This window comes from Coturnix japonica, chromosome 9, assembly GCF_054131305.1.
Source record: "Coturnix japonica strain WE chromosome 9, WE-NBRP24, whole genome shotgun sequence".
Taxonomy (NCBI): Eukaryota; Metazoa; Chordata; class Aves; order Galliformes; family Phasianidae; genus Coturnix; species Coturnix japonica.
The window spans coordinates 4,867,405-4,886,428 of NC_140671.1; the positions used below are offsets into that span (position 1 = coordinate 4,867,405).

Below are 19,024 nucleotides of genomic sequence, written 5' to 3' on the forward strand. Positions count from 1 at the left end.
TCTGAAAGCCTCATTATTTCATGTTTACCTCTCAATCAATCTGACACGGAGATCCCACCAGCTCTAGTTTCTCAGAAAGGAATACGAGACAGATCACAGCGACAAAGAACTGTTCAGTTAAAAAGAGAATCGAGCGTCCTTACCCTTGTTCTGTCCTCAATTTCATAGATGCGAAGCTGCATGGGAACATTAAAGCTATGCAGGATATTTCCACCAAACACCAGAGAATCTACTGGAGTATAAACCGCATGTATCCACCCTAGAGAGGGAAAGCAAAGAACTGAGAATGCCTCGTGCTATGTAGTATTACAGAGCAATTTATAATCACATTGTAACAACCCCATAAACCCCATTCTGTGGGGGATGAGAGGTTAAAGCTGTGACACGTTAAATGCCATGCTTGTAGCCACACTAAGACTAATAATAGAAGAAGGCAGCATCTTATGATGCACATACAGTCTCACAACTCTCTGTATATTGAGTGCTATTAATCCACAGAACAGTTACAGTGTTTACTGAGAACACGCAAGCTTGTGACTCAACCACATCCATGACTAAGAAGTCAATTCAGTCTGCTCCACACACTTGGCTCTTAGACAATCTTCTGGCACCTCCAGAAGGGTTGCAAATCATGTTAGTGGTGGTGGGCTATGGGTAGAACTGGACTGAGTCACATTCCATTTATTTCACTCCAGCAGCAGAGCATACATCCTCAGATACCAACAATTTCAAGTTATTACCAGTCCTCCTTCAGAGGTGAAAGTTTCATATCCTATTATCAACTTCTTGAAGCAACTGAAAAATCTTTCTCACTGTCAGTCTCAAGTTAAGAGACTTAACATTTCTAGTACTCAATCTGATGAAATTGCCCTGGTCTGATCCTGGAAGGGACCAAATTCACTTTTCATAGGCTCCAAAGCAAGGGAAGAATTTTCTACTAGGACAAAAATCCAGGCACAGCAATTCAGGCAGCCATACACAAGCTCTTCTGCTTCTGCATTGTTTGCTTGGGATGCTAGGAGCTGAGGGTCTGGCTATGCAAGACTGCAGCCTCTGATCTCCGCAGTGAAAAAAGAATTGATCCTGCTAATGATCTGGGAACCACAGAGACCAGATACTACATTTTTCCCCCCTTTTTAATGAAAAGCATTACAATTTATAAACCAGCAGACAGCAAAGCAACACAGAGGGCAGTCAATTTTCTTCTAACTGTGCAGTACTTTCTATTAAAGCCACAGCAGCTTCCCTCCACTTCAAGACCAGTGAGGGAACAGGAAAATGCCATTCAGCCTACAGGGTTCTCCAGCCAGCAGCCACAAAAGCCATCCACTGCAACAATCCTTAGGCGTAAGGGCCAGCAGAGCTACACCCCAGAAGTCCTTGAGCTACAGTAGATGGCAGAAGCGGGGCTTTCATTTAAGGGTATAGCAGTAGGAGTCAGGAAGGAAAAGAAATGAACGTAGGAATTTTCTCCCTGGAAACATGGCTTTGCATGCATTTCTCTGAATTTCAAAACCACAGAGAGGCTGAGGCTGGCCAGGACTGCTCCACCCCCTGCCTGAGCCAGGCCACCTGCAGCTGCATGGGACCACATCCAGGCAGCTTTTGGACATCTCAAGGGACACAGATACCACAGCCCCTCTCGGGCAGCTGTGCCAGTGCTCAGTCAATTTACAAGTCTGATCCACATGATAAATGTGATGCACAGAAAAACACAGGTGGCTTGTAGCTGTGGCACCTCAGGTATTACCACATCTGTCCTGCTCCAGTTAGCTTAATTATGAAGTCCCTTGCTACCATTCAGCATGTTTATTACTTGAAAATCAAGAATAACCAACTAGAGAGGATTTATTTGTTTCCCCTTCCTTTAAGGGTAGTGCAGCAACCATAGGAAAAAAAATATCAGCTAAAGCAGTTCATCACCTCACATGAAATACATCAGCCTGTACTAAAAGCAAACTACTGGCAAGATAAATGACATTCCTGATCCTAGTCTTTGGGAAGGAAAAAAGAAGATGGACAATCATTGAGCACTTCCACCAGGTAATCAAAGATCTCTAGGGTCTAAGGGAAAGAATGGAAACCCTGCACTGAAGCAAATCTGCTGCCGAGTCCCCAAAGTAACTTACTGGATATCTGGCAAAACTCCACTGGTGCAGTAATTCAGTTTGTCAGTTCCAGAGATGAACAAACTGAAGCTCCAGCAAGTGGAACGCCTTGTACATGGCGACACAACTGAGTGGTGGCAGAGGACAAGTCAGAAGCAGCCAGTTACCAGCACAACACTGAGCAGCCCACACCATGGGCTTACATGGCAGCTCCTCCAGCACAGAACAATCCATGTACAAACAGACCGAGAGAAGCAACAAGTTATTTCCCATGGAATCATCATTATCATCATTCTAAATTCAGCCTGTTACCAAAGATCTACAACTCAATTAAGAGTAACTGAGCTGAAACCTGGCTTTCCAGACATCTGTGAAAGGTAAGATACTCTTCATTTTAAAACAAACAAAACACCATCAAAACATGCTGCTGTTTTTCAAGTGCCTCTTTCCAATACAGCCCACACAGTAGCCTCTGCCTACAAATTATACTTCCATAATTGAGCACCATTGATTTCATTTTTTCTTTGCTTTTTGGGTTTCAGTCTCAACACAAGCTCCCCAACATCTCAACTATGCCCCATCAAATGTCAAGGGTCTTTGTACTAATGGCCTTTGGGCTTCCCTGGTAGCAGCCTCAACATCATCCAAGAGAAACATGAAATCAATGCTGTGCTCCAAAAAATGGTGCTCCAAACACAGCAATCCCTCAACAGAATGATTAACTAACATAAATGGAGATTCGGTGTTGTTACTGGAAAGCTGGAAGAGATGCAAACTAAAGGGCTTCCCTAAAATATCTGAGACAACATCTGGTTCTGCAGATAATAATTAATTCCCTATTTATGTTTATAAACTAGACAGCTACTCATTAACAAACAATGAGCACTTCAATCGACAGATGTAAATGCCTACCTTCAGAACTAAGACCCTTCAAGATGCACATATTTCCAATAATAAGACAGAAAAAAAACTGTTCTTTAATGACATCCTTCTCAACAACAAAGCACTGAAATCCACCAGGGTTAGGAAATAGATTAAAAATAAACAAGAGATCGAGCAGCCTTGGAAGTCAAGTTCCCCACCTCCATCCAAAGCAGAGCAAGTAACTCCCACGTGGCTCAGAGATGAGCAAGGACAATGTGTGGGTGCACCCCATTCTACATGGGTCCCAGGGACATCCCAGCTCCCCAGCAGCTCACTCACTGCCACAGGCAGGGCACAGCCCTGGCAGAGCTGTCACCTGCTGGGAGGATCTTGGCCACTCATCTGCAGAGCGTTCTGCAGTCACACTGCATCCCAAAATAGTTACAGCTTGCCTGAGGAACACAGAATATTAAAAACTGCAGAGACACAAACATGGAGAGGTGTGTTCCAGGGATGCAGGACACTGTGTGCAAGATTAGACTAAAAAAGATGGGGAACAGACAATGTAGAAAAACACAGGAAGACTGGCACAGAATCTACGAGGGGGAAAAATAAAACCTGTTCTAATATTAACAAGAGCATGTAGAGAAAAACTGAGGACACCAATATCTGAAAATCAGAAGTAGGAGGAAAGAGACAAGCAGAAAGCAGGAAACACTTTCCACAAGCATCATATTTTGTGGAAATGAGCTCAGGGAACAGATAAACTTGGATGGCACGCTCTGAATTCCTACAGATTAGATGCAAGAAGAGCTCACATTGGGAGGAGGGTGAATGTTTGTTGTGACCACGGAAAACAAAAACACCCATGGTGGAAGCTTCCCAGCTGTAAGGGTTTGTAAAGAGGGAGACATCCAGAAAAGGTGCACATATCCATGAGGCAAAAATGAAGGGCACCGGGATTGCTTTACCATCATCCACATCCATGCACCCTGGCTGTCAATGAACAGAGGCACCAACTCTCCCTCAGCCATTGCTTTCTGCTGTTTACATAAACTTCGGTACTGCTGGACAGCATTGGGTGTTCCATGGGTTGGTGTGTGGCAGGAGATGAATAACACTTGTCACACCTTGGTAACGTTCTGAAAGACAGCAATATTCTCAAAAATTAAAAAAAAAAAAGGGGGGGGGGGGGAGGGCTGCAATGCTATAGAATTAATTTTGTGGTATTTTATTCTTAATGCTGAAAAAACAAACAAATAAACAACAAAAACACTGGAATAGCATCAGAAGGATTAAGGATAGAAAAAAAATCCAGAAGTCAAGGGAAGAAAATGTCATTCCTTTCTGGTTGAAAGACAAAAGCACCTGCTGAACATTATCTAAAGCTACTACTAAATCATACAGATGAGAGAAACGTACAGAGGCTGCGTGGCCTCAGGGATCAGTCAATAAATAGAGAACTTCCTCAGAGGTGATCGGTTTCAGTCAGCCTGCCTCAATAGCAATGCTGCTCCATCAGTGCTTGGCAAGGCCACCACCCCCTGCCAAAGGCTGAGGAGCCGCAGAGGCAGCACAGCTCCCACATGTTGGTGATGCTGGTGCAGCTCTGTGCCACTTATGGGCTCTGCCCATTTTGGTTTGTTTCTGAAGTTCTCTCTTTTATTTCAGCTCTTGGTGATTAATGAGCGTTTCTCCTTTCTCAAAATAATCCTGGATTATGAAGCAAAACCGGCACTGAGCAGGAATTTTATTTGTGAGACTCTGAAATACCCTCAGCTGATTTACAGTTACAAATTACTCCACTGCTCCTATGAAAGGCTTAAATATTTAGATGTTATCATCTCCAGTAAATCAAGAAGGTAAAATTAACAGTAAAAAAAAAAAAAAAAAAAAAAAAACAACCTTTTCTGAACAGCTGAAAGAAAGATACAATCTCATTATCTTATGAATTTTATAAAACAAGTATCATTAAATATCGCAAACTTGTTAGAAGATTTCAGAGGACTTCAAATTCCTACTGCATCTTCAAGAACGCAATTATCCAGCTGAGAATAATAAAAAAAGATTATTAGCAAGTAAAGCTATGGGGCAAATTGACTGCCAGCTCCAACCTATGGTACATCTGCTTCCAGCAGTAATTGAACAGGTACTTTGCTTCGTAACATAGAACACATGCACATTTTCCTGCAATTCCACAGCAGCTTGGTCTGGAAAAGCTAAAGCAGCCATGTCTCAAAGATACACATAAAAGTGACAAGAGATGACCTGCCAGTGGACACTGCCAGCAAGAGAGACGTAGTTCCTCTCAGTTCAAAAGAAGAACGATTGTGTCATAATGGCATCCTCAACCAAGTCCATCTAGGAAATGCCATGTTTACATTATAAGAGTAAGAGCTTAATTTGTCCCCAGCAATGTAGGTAACTCAGCAATTCTCAATCTTACGTAATTTGACAAGAAGCAGGCAGAGCACTGCAGAGGAACAGGACTAAAATTCAATGTTATGCTGTCACCTTCTATCTGAAAGTAGACACTCGAGGCAAAAGCTCTCCTCTCTGATGCTCTCCACTGATCCCCATCACTCAGTCCCTACAGGTTCCACGCATGGAGCTTCCATTAATGTCAGTGGAAGCTCCTGAAATGGAAAAAGCAAACAGCACCTGAAAACAGCCAGGCAGTTACACAGCCCCAGCACAACTCCCTGAGAAAGAAAATTTACCAGTCAGATTTTAATAGCTCGTCATCCTCCTGGATAGAAAGACTGCGTGCTACCTCCTGGCCCCATTACACAGTAACTCAACAAATACTGGCTGGAATAGCAGGGGTCACCTTGGACCACACACTTCTAACAGGCAGAACTGTGCTGATAACCACTGATCCCGTATCTGCAGCACTCACATCCTTGCTGATCTCTGCCTGCAGTCCAGCACAGAACATCCCTTTCTATTCACTTTCCTTCCCAAAAAAGCATTCTTCCAAGAAAAGCCATTATTTCTGCATTTGACTGAAAACCAGAAGTTTGGAGCACTCTCAAGTTACCATAACAATCATCACAGAACAATGAGAATATTTTGCTCGACTGTGGTTCATTTTTCATCTCTCAAGAAATTAAGAGATTTTAATAGCATATTTCCATGCTCAAGGCCCCACGGCGTTGTAAAGAACATTAAAAGTAAAGCAAAACAAACAGCTTTTCTCCTCCGTGGAGGACTGCCAAACTCCAAGGTGAAGCACAGCTTTATAAGAGAAGAGTGCAGCCACAGCAGTGTGAAGTTTAAGAGGAGGCAGGAAGGCACATCACACCAGCTGCCAGCAGGTTACCTGCTCCAGATTTTGAATGGGAAAGGCTAATAAATCAGTGCCGCTGAAGTCTTCTACAACATCTAATGGCAGCACATCATTCAGTTCTTGGAAATGTACGGTGAATTCCTGGACCATGGACTGGCATCTCACTTGGATTGCTACCGACAGATGTAAAGATGAGCCAATCTGCTCACAATGGCACAGATACTGGAGCGTTTCGGAACATTTACACAATTTCTTTCTTAGAAAGAAACAAATGATCTTCGCATATCTGGTGCCACTGTGATATCTTGCTAATAGAGGACAACACAGCCAATATCCCCAACACAGCCCTGAACACTTACCATCAAGGTGACAGATAAAAACTCAAAAGAGCACCTGGATTGAAAAGGGATGAATTTTTTCAACTTGGTTATGCTTAATTTTGAGCTTGGGAGCCAAGTTTAAAAGTATACAAGAGGAATGAATGTGGCATACTGAGAATCAAAGTGAGGAGACAATTCCACACATAAAGTATCACTTTAAAAACAAACAATTCAGGAAAAAAAAGAAAAAGTACAAGGACAGAAGCAAAAGTGATTTACAGGGCATGAAGACCAGAGAAGGTAACGGGTAGGAAGTGGGGAGAGAACAGGTTCCACTGAAGTCACTTGGTGATGTAAAAGAGGAAACCTACCTACATTCAAAGCAAAAGGATGAGCACTAAAAGCATTCAAGAAAGGACTCACACACCTGCCCTGACTTAGAGAGCAGTGCATTTCTAGCAGGGTGCAGAGAAGCAGCGGTCAGTACCTAAGTGAACAAGAGGCTGCACACAAGCCAGAGATGAGTGCCTACAGTAATCCTGAGTGGCAGAAATCAGGAGGATGCTGCACAAAGCTCAGTCTGCCCCTCACAGTCATCAGAGACACCTGAATACTGTGTCCATAGTTTACACCTCATGTACCCCAAGTACTCTGCATATCCCCAGTGTAAACCATCACTGAACACACTCCCTGCACAGCTAACAGCACAAACAATACTGGACGAGCTCTCCACTTGTGACTGATGACACTGTAGCGTGTCCCTGCTGAGACAACAGCTGCACACTGACATTATGCTCTTCCTCTTTGAGACCATCACAGTTTATACCTGAAAAGAGAAGCACTCTATAAATGCCCCTTCTGGTTGGCAGGTGGATCAGGTGCAGCACCCACCGTACACTACATCACAGCAAGATGCGTTACCTTCTCTAAATTTTACCCATGTTGAACACTGAGCCATTTGAAAGACTAAATATTTCTTGTGATAACATACACAGTGCTAACAGCCTAGAGCCACAGCATTCTTTACTAATGTCTTTATGAACAAGGAAATGTTATGTCCCATCCTAGGAAAACAAACCAGATTTCTACAGGAAAAAAACAGAAAGTGCTAACACAGATAGTAACTCTTGCTTCCTTCTCTTGATGTCTCAGCTGCTCTCACATCTTGAACATTACTGGCTATAATCCTCAACACGTCAGAAATCTGTATATTTGTCAACTGACAATTAAATGCAGACATCAGTTTAGATTATACTAACAGGAAAGGCCAGGTTCTTAGATAAATTACCAATTTACTGCAGACTTTACCAGAGTTGATCATCCTTGACTCATCAGTGGGAACTGGTGAAGTAGGAGGTGAGAGCTTGTAACAGTGCATCTCTTGTTTGGCAAAGTCCTACGGGGTCCCAAAGTGTGCAGCCTGGGTTCTACAGATGGCAACAGACTCAGCATCCCTCAGAACCCCAGCTTAACTTCCCCCAACCCACAGCTGGGAGGGCCTGCTAAAATACTGCAAGGTGCTCTTTGACCCACAGTGACTCACTATGCTGATAATTCTTGGACAATTTTCTCCTTGATCCCACAGCTGTGATCATGCCCCTCAGTGCTTTCCAGGGTTAGAAGCATAGGTAGAAATTAACTGGTTTAAGCCTAATCCTGAAAAGACGAAGGCAGTGATGCAGAGGGAAATACCCTGAGGCCCTGGTGAGCACTATAATTATGCCTCCTGAAAGAATAACTCCCATTCTTGTGCAACTGCTTTGTAGTTTCAAGGATTTACTGGATCTACTGCTGATCCTAGATTCTCAAAGAAATCTTCCATCTCCCACAAGCCTATGATCTTACTCCCCCATGTGTCTTGTTACAGTCTTCTCTACCTACTTCATCCTTTACACTGTGATGATATAACATCACTGCTAGGACCACCCCCAAAAATGACTTGAAAATGAGAGCACAGCAGGATACTTTATGCAAAAGGCTGTGATGCTCTTCATTCACAGTCCAGCTGAGCACTAACTTTATCATTCCACACTTTGAGCATGTCATTGCATCCGAGTTGAGGCTGGTTAAGAGTCTGTCAGGCTCAACTGAAAGCGTGGAACAGACTGGTTTTACAGGCACCCATTACCAGAGCCCAAGCACTAAGAGCTACAAAGCACATACTAACACATTCTAACATAAACCAGTGTGATACCCTCACAAACCAGAGCGAAGGGGTCACAAGAACTGACCTCTCTGACAAGGCTATGTCTTTCAAACATGCCATGGGGTCTATAACAGCTGAGTTATGGGCATTTCTGTACTAGGGGTGTTCCTAAGAAAACTACAGTCAAAAAACACATGTGGGAACACTTCAGCCACCACGCTACAGTTGTGCCCTGTATAATCTCCCACAATGTGTTGTATTCCAGCTGCTGTGACTAAACTAACACACAGAAAGTCTTATTCGTAGGAGGCTGCTCACAAGGGAACAAAGATAAATATGAAGATGCAGTAACAGATCTTAGCAAACAGCACAGGCACACTCAAACACCCAGTTCAAACAGTAACAGCACATTCTGACCTGTTTCAAGGGAAGACCTAATTCCTTTAATGGATTAACTCCTCCATCCTCCAGGTCCTTTTACCTGTCACCTCCAAGCTGATTCTGACCAAATACTTACCAAACGTGCCCAAATTTGGAGGCTTCACTTGATACTAATAGCGCTCCCTAGTTAGCAAGAACATTATCCATGTCTTTGCATGACTATTCTATCCATCTCCAAGATTAAACAAAAAACACTGTAACAATCTTATCTCTACAGAGTAATTCTAGAAGCTGAAGAACTACCAAGCAGTCCTTCTGTCATGTAAAAAGGCTATCAATATTTATTTCCCTGGTAAGCTCTACTAGACAGAGGCAATGTATTATATCATTATAAAGAAGCTTGTAGACCCATAATAGTCAAAGAGAGCAAAGCTTGATATCATTTGAAATGAAGAGCGTTATAGATTGCACCATCCTTAATCCATTTTAGGCAGCAGAATAAAGGCCTGAAAACACCAGCCTTCAAACAGCAACTGTTTGGTTGCTTTGTAGGAAGAGCCTGAGTCGTGCAATTTAGCCACTGAGGCAGCAGCAGTGTGAAATCACGGCACACCCGGGCTACTGGCTGACATCCCTACCCTGCACAACCTGCATCAGCACAAGTCCTGAACAATTATAATCGTAAAATAACATTGTTTCCCTGCAAAGCAACTTTGCTGGAGTGTAACACCTGCTCTTCCATATAGCAAAATCTCCACTGGGCTCTATCAGGAATCCATCCACCTCTGACCACAGACAGCAGCAAAGTCGTGGGTAACTGAAACGTAGGTAAACTTGCCAGAGGAGATCACAGGTCACTGGATATATTTACCAGCAGTTTTACCTCAGAATAAGAACAACAGAAAAGTGCTTTTCCAAGGAAACCAACAGCAGTAACAAAAGTCAACGGTACCTCTGAGAAGCGGTGGACTGACAGCCCCAAAGACCCAGGGCCTCTCTCAAGTGATCACTGTACATACATCCTCAGTTTGAATGAGACAATCCCTGGGAAATCAAACGCATTCAGCCCCCCGTCTTGCCACAGCAAATAAAGAGCTCAGCACAGGCCTTAGATGTGAAGAACTGCTTTACAGAGAGCTGTGAGCCAAGCTCAACAATTCCAGTGATTCCAGAATAGCCAGCAAGTGATACCTGAAGGAATGAAGAACGTATAGCCTTGTTTCAGTTCAATTCTTTGGCATCGCTCCACCCTGTCTCCCAGAAAGATATCACTTTGCTTTCCTGAGAGAACCCATTCTTCATAAAGTTCTAGATTCTGCAGAGTAGGTGGAATCAGCCAGAAGATCTAAAAATAAAGCACAGATGTAACTATTACCCACAGTCAACAAAAATACACAGCTGAGAAATTCTGAGAAGTTTATTGTGCGTTAGAGAAATGAACGCAGAGCACCAAGCCTGCTGTCTGCATAGAACACAGCTTCCAGGTACTGTACGTTGAGGTCCAGAGCAGACAGCAGCAGCAATTATGTGCTGGAAGTGGCATGATAACTGTCAGTTGTCACCTCTTGTACGGTGACAATAATGAAAAGATGGTAATAAATATCCAAAAGGTTATTTACAGGAAAAACTCACCCAAATGGAAGCCTTCGGTCTGCTGGGAAACACTGAGGCAATGCCCACCAAGGAGCGATCTCCAAGAGATGCTGCCTTAGTGGTGGTCAGCCCTTAAATGAAGTCTAGAGGAGATGGAGTCGAGCTGCACCCCTTCCAGGAGCACAGCTAAATGACTTTCACCTGTGCTCCCACAACTGACCCAACACTCGCCTCAGCTGATTGATCAGAGATTCAGGCTGTGATTACCAATTTCCCATACACCTCTCTTCCATGAAAGATCTCATTCAGAAGATGCCTGCACAACTCACTTCCAGTTCAAAGCAGTGTGTTGGTATAGTACAACTTCACTGTGCACTGAGATTAACAGTATCTGCACAACAGACACAATCAATCTGCTCCATTTATATCCTATGTATGTATGCAGACCTTACGCTGCCTACACTACAATTAGGAAAAGCAACCTCAACTTTTATATAGATATACAGCACGTATGGCTGTGTTCACATTTTAACATGTCTCTATTCTGCAACGTTTCAGCTCAGCTATAATGCACACACAGAAGGAACACGGAATCTCTACAATGAAGCTCCAGAGACAGAAGGTGACTTACGAGGGCACTGTGACCCAACAAGGGTACACAGAGCCACATACACTGCGTGACACTTCTAACCACGCAGCAATAACATGCACAAAGCCACCACCACCACCACACACATTACACATTGCAAACAAATCACTTGCTTGTTTCATAAAGGTGAACAGTGTCCTTCCAGTTCTGCAAACTGCATCTGCTTCAAAGGTAACTGAAACAGACTGACAACCAACTAGCAAGGAAGACCAAAAAGAGAAAAAAAAGAAAAGTGAAAGAAAAACAAAAGCAAGCAACCTCTTCCTGCCATAAGAGGAATAAAAACAAACATCAAGCAAGGTTCACTTACCTTCCCCCCACGGAAAACGTGATACCACACTGAAGTGCCTCCAAAATCAATATGGAAATCAGTGAAGCATCCTTTCACACTCATCAAACAGTACCTGAAAACAGAGCGCAGGATAAAACAGAATCAGTGTGAGACAGTATTTTCCATGTCTTAATTTACAGAGCATTGCATGTGCAATATCATTTCCATCCAATCATATTTTTGCATTTACAGCACAGGGCTTTTTGTGTCGTGAAGCAACGATAATTAGACTGTAACTGAAAAACGTGCATCTCTGAGTTCGAGTTTGCTGTGTGGACAACCAGGATCCCAGGGTTGGGAATGGAGGAAGGCTGGGAGTCATCCTCGTGTCAGCAGCAGCACTGCACCACCCGGCATTGGCTGCTTCGCTCCACGCTCTCCTTCATCTCTCGGCCATAACCTTCACCGGGAGTTGTACACAAATAGCCTCCAAGTTTTGCAAAACATTTGCCCATAAGAGCTGCCATCACCTGCGTGTCACCGCAGCGAGGAGCGGGGGGCAGAGCCCTGGCCTGGTGGGCCGGCTCCTTTTAGTCCCGGTGGCTGTATATCCATCCCAGCAGTGCAGGCTGTATATCCATCCCAGCAGTGCAGGCTGTACATCCCAGCAGTGCAGGCTGTATATCCCAGCAGTGCAGGCTGTACATCCCAGCAGTGCAGGCTGTATATCCCAGCAGTGCAGGCTGTATATCCCAGCAGTGCAGGCTGTATATCCATCCCAGCAGTGCAGGCTGTATATCCCAGCAGTGCAGGCTGTATATCCCAGCAGTGCAGGCTGTATATCCCAGCAGTGCAGGCTGTATATCCCAGCAGTGCAGGCGGTCAGGCCGCAGCTCAGCCCGGCCCCCCGTTAGCTCACCCCGTGTCGGTGCCCCCCGCCCGCAGCCCCGTCCCGGTGTGCAGGGAACGCACCATCAGCACTAACCTCTCGTCCTTGTGCCGGTCTCCGTTTCATGGCCTGATTTGGGTTTATTTTGGTTTTGATTTTGGGGGGATTTTTTAAGGTTGGGGTATTATTATTATTATTATTTGCTGTTGTTTTGTTTTGGCTTTTTTTTTTTTTTTTGGTTACGGGACAGTACGAGGAGGGGAAATAAGAATTATTTTTAAAGAAGGCAATAATAATAATAACAAATCAGGTCTCCCACCCCGTGCCTTTCTCTCGGCACATCCAGGTGCCGGAGGCTCAGCACTATGCAGGCGGCGTGCAACGTCCCGCGCGCCCATAGGCTGCTGCCGCGCGACCAATCAGCGCCGCGCTCGGCCCCAGGAGCCGCTGCCTAGCAACCGCCGCGAGCCCGGGCTGGCAGTGAGCAGGGAGGGCCGGGCCGAGGGTCCCGCCGCCCGCCATGACGGCTCGGCACCGCGATCCCCTCACAGCGCCCACAGCAGCGATACCCGGGGCAGGGACCACAGCCAGCACTGGGCTGTCCGAGCTCAGTGTGCTCAATACGTTCAAAATACGAGTCCTTCCCTCACAATGCTCTTTTTTGTTTTTATTTTTACCCCTTAAATTTCTCCTTTCACGTCGCAGCCCCACCGAGATGTTGTTGATTACTACAAGTCAGACTGAAATTAAAAGCAATAACAGCCCAGGAAGGAAGTCACCTTTCTTTGAGCCAAACTGCACAAAGTCCCCGGTTGAATCACGGCTAATGATACAAACACTGTGTCTGTGGGCAGCACAAGGAGCAGGGTCTGCACTGTGCTCCAGGGGACACCCAAAGCCTTAGGAATCAATTCCTTTTGTCTGTGGAAGGCCATAGAAATACACCATGAGCAGCTCTGTAGGGCTACCTGTGCACAGCCTGCGCAGGGTGCCATGGGGTGAGGGTGAACTCATTGTATGGCAGGTCATCGTATGGCTGTGCACATCTACACGCAGCTGAACTGCTCATCTGTCTGCACTGGGATAGGAAACAACAGCATTTGTGCCCTGTCAAACCCCAGCGCTGAGAGAACACCCAGGCAGACAGTACAGCAGTACAGCAGTACAGCAGTACAGCAGTACAGCAGTACAGCAGTAGAGTGGTGCCAACACACATTTCTGCCCACTCCCCTCTGATTTCATGCATCTCCCTACACACAGCCTCCATTCCACCCCAGGTGTGTGCTACCACGCAAATGGTGCTTAACCAAACCCCACCCCGCATCCTGAACTACACACACACCTTCCTTCCTTCCCATCCACAAAGCAGCCACTGTGCAATGTAGTTCCCCTTTGGTTCCTGCTGCTCACCCACCCCACCGGGCTGCTTTTGTCCGGCCCTACAGGCACAATGCGATGCCTTTGCATTGACCTCTGCGCTTCCTTCCCAAGGCGCCGCAGTCACATGGCCCCGCACAGCCCCACACACGCTGCTCCTGCAGCTGCTGCTGTGGGGAACCAGCAACTTTCCAGGCTTTTTGTACCACGCACACCCGCAATAATCACCATCAGCACTCAAATAGAGCTGCTGCACGGTGTGTGTGCTGATAGGGATGCAGGGCCGCGGCGGGTAACGGGGTTATGGGTGCACAACCCCAAGCAGTGTGCAGGGACATGATGCTGGGGGCACGCACTGAGAGCACAGGTGATGCAAAGGATGCAAAGGATGCCCCATCCCAGCTGTTCTGCACCACATCCAACCCCTGCACAGCACCAGAATGGGCTTCACACCAGGCAGCTGCTCGTAATCTCCCATTAGAGAGCTGCCCTTCCACACCGGAGTTTGTTTCATGCTCCAACAGCCGGGAATTGTTCAGGTTAACGCAGTGTTATTTTGGATTGAAGGATATGAGGTACAGGGGAAATAGGAACTTTCCCCCCTCAAAAACCTGGGGAAATCCGTTAGTGAAAGGATGCGGAGAAACATGGAGTAAGCTGCGAACTCACGGGGGAGATCGGCCCCAAAAAGAGCAGGGGGATGATGCAAAGGAAGGCGAGCACCGAGCAGACAGAACAACGCGGAGCTCACACACAAACCCACAATGCACTCGCCGCGCATCGCTCCAAACCCAGCAGCAAACAGCGAAACAAAGACAGCAGCGGACACGGCACGATGCAGACGCGCACGGCACAGGCAGGGAAATGCACATGCACGGAAATGCACACGGACTCGGGGGAGACGCGTGAGCACACGCAGGCGGCATTACCCTGAGCTCAGCTCCTTTCTCTCGCATTAGGTATCGCGCACCATACGCCTCTATTCCCTCTGGCATTGCGAGGGCTCCCCTGCCACTGAGCTCAGCCCATAAACCACTCCCAAACCCCAGCAGAGGCTTCTGTTTTTTGTTCGGGCCAATGAGAAAAGTAAAGCTCGCTCTTCCTTCCTCCCAGGAGCAGCGCCGGCTGCTTGAAATCCCTGAGACTGAAACCGAATACCACAAACCCATGAACCGACAGCGAGTGCCGGAGCGGGCAGAAGGAGCAGGGCAGGAGGAGCAGGGCAGAAGGAGCAGGGCAGGAGGAGCAGGGCTGAAGGAGCAGGCCCCGCACAACGCCGACGGCCTGATCCACGCTCCAGCACAGGGGCCCCGTAATGGAAAGGCACAAATTACGCCGTGAGACAAAAGGAGCCATTGTCACCCGGGAGACACGGGGCAGCGCTCGCGGCCCCTTCTGCCGCCCCACCCCCGCCCCAGCCCCACCGGCCCCCATAGCACCGACGCCGCCCGCAGCCCTTGCGGGAGGCCCGAGGGCCCCGAGTCCCTCACGGAGGATGGGGAGCCCGTCTCCCCCTCCTGGAAGGACCCTGGCCTTCCTACACAGATTGGGGCCCTCACCGAAGGGGGTCCCCGGCTTCCCCCTTGCTTCCCCTCGTGGAGTGGGGTCCCCCAGCCTGCAAGCAGGGCACGAGCACCCACCTGCAGCCTCGGGGCCAGATCCGCCTTCCGAGGGCACAGCGAAGCCCACAGCCCCGGATCCCCCGCCAGGAGCAGGGCCTGAGGTGAGCAGCTCTTCAGGCAGAGCATCACCTCTCCACACCACGGAGGAACTAATCATTAAAGGTGGAGCGTGCAGCAGGCACTTCAAAAGCACATAAAGGACCTGGTGCCTGCCCTGAGGGGGTTACAAGCTGAGTCAGGCAGACAAAAACAACACACCAGATAAGGGACAGGTTCAGTTTGCACTAGAGATTTTGCAAAGCAACCAGAAATCACATCACACCGGTAGCAAAGAGAGCAGCTGATGCCGACCTCATCCCACCTCACCCCGCTCCCATCCAAGGTGCCAGTGAAGCACCAAGGCCCCGGGCTGCTCCTGATCCTGGCCTGCCACCCGCTGCATGCAGGGACCTCACAAGGAAGGAGTTATTTACATCCCAGCCATTGGAAACCATTAATTGGAAGCTTAAATTTCTGAGAAGGCAGCGATGGCCATGGAGAAATGAAGCAACCTGCCCATTTACACAAACCTGGCCTGTCTCCCTTTGGGCGCATGAAGCTGGAACACTGTTGTGGCATCTGCAGGTGCAACTCGTGTCTCCATCTTTGTGACATGGCTGCTCAGCTACAGCACAAGGAGTTTCAAAGACCAGCATTTATTTCAGCTGTACGTGTGACTGTGCAAGTCCTCCAAGCTGTACGCAAGGGAGGATTTGAGGGTAATGCATCAAATTGAAGACATGAAGTTTTATTTACCTGACTAGGTTAAAAAGTTTAAGAACTTGTGCTTACTGGTCTCATTTTCTGGTACTTAATTAAATCTGTGGGGCAGTTTTGTATCCAAAACAATTCACAGATGACACACAGCACGCACAGAAGTATCACACATGCATTAAAAAGCACCAGGTTGCTTTGCGGGACCCGCGAGCTCCCTCAATTCAAAGGGCAATTTCAGTCCCCAGAGGCACATCCTCAGCTTCTAATTAGACCACAGCTCCACAGAACATTTTAGCATCTGCTTAAATCCATCTCTGCTTAGCAAAGGAATGAATGAAGAGAAAGGAATGGACGGCTGAGTAACTGCCTGGCAGAGGGAAAAACAGGGCTAACAGTGTATTGTAGCATAGCAGCGCCCTTTTGTGAACAAGTCAATGTTTTGTGTAAAATCACACAATCACGGGGCTTGATCAAGTCCAGTCCCCCTATATCATCCCTTATTGAAGGACAGCAGTGATATTAGAGATTATAGTAGCGTATAGGTATTCTAAGTAACAAGAAGAATTCTGAAGGCCAACAGGCTGCTGCAGTGATTGAGGCTTGGCACAGTTGCTATTTTGCTGCTGCTGCTTTGTGAACAGGCCCTGTGATCTCAGCAGCAGTGAGCTGCTGTTTGCTCCCAACACAACATAGACCTGCACCTCACGTGAGCTGCAGAAGGGCTTTGCCTGCAATCCCCCTGCCATGATCTTGTCACGCTCTTGCACTGCTTGTTGGTTGGCACAAACATCCGTGCAACCACGTGGTGGCTGGAATGGCCTGAAAAGTGTCCAATTTATCTTTGAGTCTGTTTTCAACCAGACCAATTTCTAGTCCAGTTGAGTTTGCAGCTGTGTAACAGCATGTTTTGGCAGTAACGATGGGACAGTGTGGGCATGGGACAGTTTTTTCAGGGGCAATGCCAACTTCCATCAGTTTGTATTTTGTCTCAGCACCATCACAGCAGCTCAGCCCCCATCTTCTCATGTTTTCTTGCTGCTTAAGACGCACCGCTTGGAAAGCTGTACTTATTTTTGATATAAACTGTTCCTCGCTTAATTCAGCCCTCTAAGGCTCTTAGTAGGAAAGTAGTCATTCACTTACAGACAGATGAATAACCTCATTACCCTGTTTTTGTTGTGTTGTTTTTTTTTTAAAGTTAATGGTGCAAATCCAAGCGAAAGGCACAGCAGCCCCCAGCACGTGTAGCACTCCTAGTAACCGAAGCAGCGCAGCAGATGGAGCGTTCTCTAACTTCACTCCCAGCACGGAACTCGATGTGCAGGAGCCAAGACAGACATTTGTGTCTGGTAATGCCATCTGTGTCTGCAAAACTGCAACGCGCTCGCTGGAGTGCTTTTTGTTTGTAGGGAACACGTTAATGGTGGGTATTGCATACTGCAAAGTCAGTATTATGAGAACGCTAAAAAGCAAAATGAAATGAAACCATCCAATTCCTAAGCAACAACAGTCAGAGTTAAAGAATATGAATACTGGCGATTTGCAGAAACAAACAGGACACATGAAACAAGTGACAGCACTGACATTTAGCTCCATGATCAACACAATCTCTTTAATAAGGGCTCATGCCCTCAGGGCGCTCACAGCGATAGCTGGGACTGGTATCTATACAGGAAAGGGGCAATCTGAATTCCCAGAGATGGAGAAAGCTGATCTCCTGAGGATTTCATATTTAAACTGGACAAGTCTATGGAACAAAAATCTCCTGAGAGTCACTAAGCACACAGAAACCACTTCCAGTTCAGGAAGTCCCTGCATGAACTGCTTACAGTGTAAGTTCAGAAGTCTATTAAGGGACTGCGTCATTATATACTCATGCTGTTTTCCTATTCCTCCCAGAGTAGCCATGACAGCAGGGAACAGCAGAGCACCATGAGCACCATGAGCTCCATGGAGCTTTGTCCTGATCCAAGACAACTTCCCTGGTGCTCCTAGATTATCAGTATTTGCTTTTAAATTTATCTTTGCTGCTTCTACAGATCAACAAGAATTTTGTGCTCCCACTGCTGTAAATCACTTTCCTCCTAGAAATCACCCTTCTGCTAGATGATGCTCACTAGCTCATCCTCTTGCACTCCAGCTGCCTTTAACCCTTATACACAGCAACTCTCTTTCCCCACAGCAAACTCCATTTTCACATTTCAAGCACCTAATCTGTCACTGTTTAGCTTCCTTTTACCTATCATATCTAGTAGTTTATCAAGCTGCCAACCTCCAACTTCCCTTTGCTAGTGACAGCAACCTCTGTGGTTGTGTGCCTGCTTCCTGAACAGGCATTTCTTCCTTTCTACAAGGTCACCCCCCACACATGGGAAAAGCTCCATGTCAAAATCTGTTGTATTGCTACTTCTCTAAAATCCCTCCTTGAAACCTACCATCTGGCAGTTCGTGATGCAAGTAGTGAACTGCAAGAATACACTCTGCTTTTTCTGCTGAATTCTGTTAGTCATGTTGTTACTCTGTCCCTTAAACCATCTCTGCCTTGTTTTCTTTACTTACTGCATTTTTTCTCAGTATCTGGAGCATCTGCTCCACGTAAGGGACAGTTTTCCTTACTTCCTAACTTTGTACAGTCTGGGAATCCTGAAGATTTGAATCCTGATTCTGCTCCTTAGCTTTAGCTCATTATAAATAAAGCATGTTATTTAGTGGACTAACCCCTTGGGAAAGGGGAACAATTTGCCTGAGTTCTATTTTCC

At 46.5% G+C, this 19,024-nt stretch overlaps 1 protein-coding gene across 44 annotated transcripts in view; it reads right to left on the minus strand.

Annotated features, from left to right (window-relative positions):
• Window positions 1-19,024, minus strand: part of KDM2B (lysine demethylase 2B) — a 99,353-nt gene that overhangs the window by 56,165 nt on the left and 24,164 nt on the right. For 17 of the 44 annotated variants that reach the window (XM_085555688.1, XM_085555685.1, XM_085555690.1 and 14 more), the window contains 3 exons: window positions 11,661-11,754; window positions 10,300-10,453; window positions 144-259 (listed from right to left, as the gene is read on the minus strand). In XM_085555688.1, the coding sequence (XP_085411814.1) occupies window positions 144-259; window positions 10,300-10,453; window positions 11,661-11,754 (364 nt within the window). Of the gene's footprint in view, window positions 1-143; window positions 260-10,299; window positions 10,454-11,660; window positions 11,755-12,606; window positions 12,905-14,816; window positions 15,005-19,024 lie in introns of those variants that run through there. The other 27 variants (XM_085555715.1, XM_085555706.1, XM_085555703.1 and 24 more) reach the window with 12 other exon arrangements.